The 5305-nt window shown below is 40.5% G+C and overlaps 2 protein-coding genes across 2 annotated transcripts in view; one reads left to right on the top strand and one right to left on the bottom strand.

Moving 5' to 3' along the window:
- Nucleotides 1–3299, top strand: part of ERRFI1 (ERBB receptor feedback inhibitor 1) — a 3720-nt gene extending 421 nt beyond the window's left edge. The window contains exons 2-3 of the mRNA XM_009274099.1: nucleotides 34–110; nucleotides 730–3299. Coding sequence (XP_009272374.1) covers nucleotides 34–110; nucleotides 730–1931 — 1279 coding nt within the window. The 3' untranslated portion in view covers nucleotides 1932–3299. The remainder of the gene's footprint in view (nucleotides 1–33; nucleotides 111–729) is intronic.
- A 104-nt stretch (nucleotides 3300–3403) lies between these two features.
- The window catches only part of PARK7 (Parkinsonism associated deglycase), a 24115-nt gene continuing 22213 nt past the window's right edge, over nucleotides 3404–5305 (bottom strand). Inside the window, exon 7 of the mRNA XM_009274100.2 lies at nucleotides 3404–3584. Within this exon, the coding sequence (XP_009272375.1) occupies nucleotides 3448–3584 (137 nt within the window). The 3' untranslated portion in view covers nucleotides 3404–3447. The remainder of the gene's footprint in view (nucleotides 3585–5305) is intronic.

A 5305-nucleotide genomic window follows, 5' to 3' on the forward strand; every position in this document is an offset into this window, starting at 1 on the left:
AGGGTTTTTTTTTTTTTTTTTTTTTTTTTTTAGTACTTTCTTTAACTTGCACCCTATAGCAGTGGCATATAATTTGAATCCGTCAACAGAGCAACATTTACCATCCATTGGTAAGTATAAAGACTACCACACATGTATTTAGGTAGTGTAATGGATTTGTCTTGGGGAAAAAAAAAATCCTCAAGTCTTCACTAAGACACTAAATGCTTCCTCATTCTGGATATAAGGCCGCCCTCTGGTGACAGAATGCAAACATTTCAAGAAAATACTACTATTCAAGCCCAACAAAAAAAACATTTTAAATAACATGATCAAGTTAAAAAAACAAACCAACCAACCTTTTCCTTGTACTTAGAGGCCTCCAAGTTGCCATTACACTTCTGACAGAAAAGCCATTTAGTAAAATAGCACTTGTTCGGTCGTAGTCCTCTGCTGGAATCTTTGTAGCTGTAGCTCTGTTCTGTTGCTTATGCTTGAGGTCTCTTGAACTACCTCATTTAACTGGAGCACTGGCCTAAAACAATAAGGTAATCAGCTGCTTTCTTAACTAAACGCATAAATCCGTGACCAGAAAAGATCTATAATAGCTAAGTTTTCCTACTGGAGTCATTAGGCAGACATTACTTACTGTTGCATTAGAAGGAATTAAATAGTTCAATGTGGAGTGGCAAGGTAATGTGCTAGAGTGTTACCTAGAAAAGTGTTTCTAAGACTTTCTCACCTTTTTAGGGCACTCTTCCAACCATGCTTCCATGAATGACCACAGCTTTGCTGAAAGTTGCATCCAAGTCCCATCTCAGAAATCCAGTCCACCTCCTGTAAGTCCCAAAAATGAACAGCCGATTTCTAGATATGAAGACCATCTCGTTCCTGGCTTTAGTAAACTGTCATTAACCACGGGCTGTGTTTCTGAAGAAACACCTCCTCATCACATGCCGATAAAAAATGGGCCAATTCAATTTCTGTCTGCATCTTCCAATGACCGTAGCTCCAGGCCACTACCCCCTCTACCTATTTCTGAAGACCTTACTCCAGATGATGTTGACAAAGAGGTGGAATTCCTGACTAGCTCAGATACTGACTTTTTGTTAGAAGATTATGAACTTCCTCCTTTTAAATCCAGTGCTCCAAGCCGGCGGAGCTTTAGGGGCTGCGGACAAATCAACTATGCATACTTTGATACTCCAACGGGACCAAAACCAGAAGATGCCAACCCTGCACAAAGCTTAAATGGATACATATCCAGTATTTATCCTCCTCCACAGCAGCTGCATCGACGTTTGCGAAGGTCCCATTCCGGGCCAGCTGGATCTCTTAATAAACCAGTAGTAAGACTATCTGGACACTTAAACAGGTCTTCTCCAAACTCTGATGAAGATAAACCAGAGATTCCACCAAGGGTTCCCATACCTCCAAGGGCTCTCAAACCAGATTACAGAAGGTGGTCAGCAGAAGTTGCTTCTAGTGCGTACAGCGATGAAGACAGGCCTCCGAAAGTGCCCCCAAGAGAACCTTTGTCACGCAGCAATTCCCGTACGCCAAGTCCCAAAAGCCTGCCATCATACCTCAATGGGGTTATGCCCCCCACCCAGAGTTTTGCACCTGATCCTAAGTATGTCAGCAGCAAAGCTCTACAAAGACAAAATAGTGAAGGATCTTCCAACAGGGTCCCTTGCATTCTTCCAATTATTGAAAATGGTAAGAAGGCCAGTTCAACGCACTACTATCTGCTGCCTGAAAGGCCTCCATATTTGGACAAGTATGAGAAATTCTTCAGAGAAGCAGAAGAAAGTAACTCTAACACAGAGGTTCAGTCCTGGTCTGGCGACTGCACAGCCACTTCAGCCCCAACAAAACTGGACTCAAAACCTAGAATGGACATAGCTGGTCATCTGAAACGAAAACACCTGTCTTACGTGGTTTCCCCGTAGTCTCTGGGAGCACAGTCTCAGCTCAGTTGTTCACGATGGAGCTGAACTTTATCATGTTACAAAGTTCTTAAAGTTCTCAGATAATGAAGTAGGACCAGTTTGTCCTCCGAGAACTGGAAAGTGGATGGTAAAATCCTCTTATGCTGCATATCTCCGATATGTTTCTTAAGACTGTTTTTTGTCTCGCTCTGTATAGCTGAAAACCTACAAAGATTCCATAGAAACATATGGGAGCGATAGTAGTCACCGTTGGCCAGTTATATGCTACCTAGATTAACATATTTGGTAGTCACATTATTAAAAAAAAAAAATTTAGCTTTGCTTACGAGTCACTTACAAAGCTGACAACAGAGCAGATAATGCAGTACAGTTTTTGTATCAGGCATTTCCAAAACTTCTTTCACGCAGTAACTCTGCTGAGAACAGACTCTGTCCTCTTTGACTAGGATATGCCAGCCTGGTAAGAAGGTAACTGCAAGATCCAGTATTCACTTCAAGACTTGGCAAGCGTATTGGAAGTGCGTTTCAAAAGATGAATCTATTTTACAACTTAATTTGACACTAATAGACTTTTAAAGTGAGTTAGGTTTTGTGGATTCTTTCAATTGCTAGACACACTTGGCTCAGTTTTGCAGTTTTTCCTAGGAGAGACTTGGACCAGCTATTGCTAAGCCTCTGCTGCTGCTCTTTTCCCGCTGGATCCTAGAAACATGTGAAAGTGTCCTGAAAGTGACAGAGGATATGAGCAGCTATATGGTTGCTATTAAGTAGGCAGTAACAACTACATGCTCACCTAGAGTCTGAAACTCTGACTGTATTAAATACAGAAACACAGCACAAGCTGGTCTTGTGTTTTGGTTTCTATTCAGTATTTTAGGGGAAGAGGAGGAGGGTATGAGGAAAACACAGGATTCCATTTATGAACAGTGTCAGTCCCATCTCTCGCTGCTTCAGATGCTGCTTCTTGCTGTTTAATTTTTCCTCATTGTGCCTCAGCGATCCACAAGTTCACTGAGGTGCCACATTTGTGCATTAGCAGTTTCTCGTGCTCATTTTGATTACATTTATCCTCTTACAGATAAGCACAAGAGAAGGGGTGCTCATTAACGGAGGTACAGAAGATGAATATGTTCCTCCTAACAGAAATAAACAAGCTGTTTACAGTTTTAACTGCTGAATGAGATGTTTGAGCTATTTTAAAGCTTACTTTTTATTTTAGTACAAACTAAATGAAGGTGAAATACATGCTATAGAAATGCACTGATATTTCTGCATCATGTACAGTATTGAATAAAAAAAGAATTCACTTTGTATTTTGAATATTGTCATGTCTTGAGTTTAATAAAGTTATAAAATATTTATGATACATTTTGGTTTTTGCTTTATTGAATAGTGTAAGCAATTGTGCATTTGAGTTCTGCATTTACTGGAAAGTTCAAAGTGAATAATGTTAAACGTGCAACAAATGTTGAATTCAGCTTGCATTTAATTACAATTAAGATTTCTGCAGAAGTGTTCAATAACTCACATTGCACACCATTGATTTTAATTCCTCCTTAATAACCTTTGTTACTTCTAGAGTCACCCATAGCATGTTAGGCACCATCGTACAGAAAAGAGAGGGCAGTTGTGTTCCTGTCTTCAATTTTTCACCTGTTAAAAAAGAACTAAATTGTACGTTAAGGGTGACTGAAGAGGAGCTACTCATATTCCGAGGATGAAAAAAGCTTGCGCATAGCATGGTAATTTTTTTTTCTTCTTAAGAGGAGAACAAAATTGTGAATACTCGTTGCAAAGCAAGTGTATTTAACTGTGGTATGTGAGCCATAGATAAGGTTACTGAAGATAGGAAGCATCACACAACTTTGACCTTTTAGCTGTGGATGCAGGTAAATGCTTGCCTTGATATGGCAGTCTGAAGTCTTCACATTTTCCATGAATGAGCTTATTTCAGAATAAAGCAGGTTACCATCCTTGATGGAAAAAATGTCAGATGTAGTTTTTCAGTAATGCCTAATTACTTGGCTTTTATAGCTGGGGAGATTGCTAAGCTTCATTTTTGTAAGTGCTTAAAAACCTACTGCTGTGTCATAACGCTGCTAAGAACCCACACAGGTTGGCCTCCAAAACATAAACAAGTTATCTAATCCTGTGCAAGGCTGTTGACTGTAACACTCATCCTACTGAAAGCTCTGCTGCCCCTCCACCCCCTAGATTTTTCTAAGGTGGAAAAAGTCAAATTGGTACTTGCAACCTTCCCCTTAAATCTGAACAGCTTTAACCCTAGGACCACAGAATAACATACCTTCTCAGTTACATGATCACTGCTGCAGCAAACAGATCAACACTGCTAAGCTGCAGCTCATTTTGTGTCAATTGTGAGACTTGGCACAGACTCAGTAGTTGTCATTTCTGTAGAACTCAATCTAAACCCAAGCAACTGCCCTGCAAATCTCTTCTAGCTTTTGCCTCTGGGTCCCAGTCCATTCCTGATACTTGGAACCCCCCTTTTTAGCCTGGGTTCCTGTGCTTGAACAGACTGCTCTTTTTCCTTCACCTGGAAGCACTTGAAATCCCAAAGGCCTCAAGTCTCTGTTCTGCCCTTAATAGCATTTACTCTCACATTAGTAGCAAAGCCACTCTTGGATGGGAAAAAGAAGCAAGCTTCCCCACCCAGATGCCCCAATCGTAAGCATCTTCCCTGCTTTCAGTGGGATTGTTTTGGCTTAAAGCATTTGGGGAAAAGCCACATGGCTAGCATACACAGTGAGAAATGAACCCCTCTTGACAGGGAGGCCAGCCCAGGCATTCTGTATTACTGGATGCATTTGGACAAAGGAAAACTGTGAGTCTGAGCCATCGCACTTGCTGCCAGGTCTCATTTCGTTGTTCTCTTTGTGAATACAGTGATGGGATAAGCTTTCTGTCCTAACTCACTGCACTTCACACCGGCCTGATGCTATTGCTTAGTATTTGCACAGGGCAAGCCAAAGAGACATCTAAAGTGACTGACAGCTGAACACGTCTTTGGTATAAAATTTGTTACAATTTCCACAGCCCTGCACCCGGCACTTATTTTCACTTCTGTTAGCAGTGGAAGTTCCCTAGTCACTGGGCTAAAACCTTTTCTGCTAATGTAGCAGCAAGACGTTTTACTTCCTCAGAATAAAGATCTACTCCTGAGTACAAACTATTTTCATATTTATAGTACTGAAAAGCTTAAAAACCTTATAAAACTTGTGCTTTTGAATGGCATTAAATAACCTTTTCTGAAATCCCAAAAAAGTGTAAGACTTTTAACCTAACCTCCATTATAGTTTTTCTCCTAGGGAAAAAAAAAAAAAAAAAAAAAAAAATCGCATACTCCTTTCATG

This window comes from Aptenodytes forsteri, unplaced genomic scaffold (genome assembly GCF_000699145.1).
Source record: "Aptenodytes forsteri isolate BGI_AS27 unplaced genomic scaffold, ASM69914v1 Scaffold16, whole genome shotgun sequence".
NCBI lineage: Eukaryota > Metazoa > Chordata > Aves > Sphenisciformes > Spheniscidae > Aptenodytes > Aptenodytes forsteri.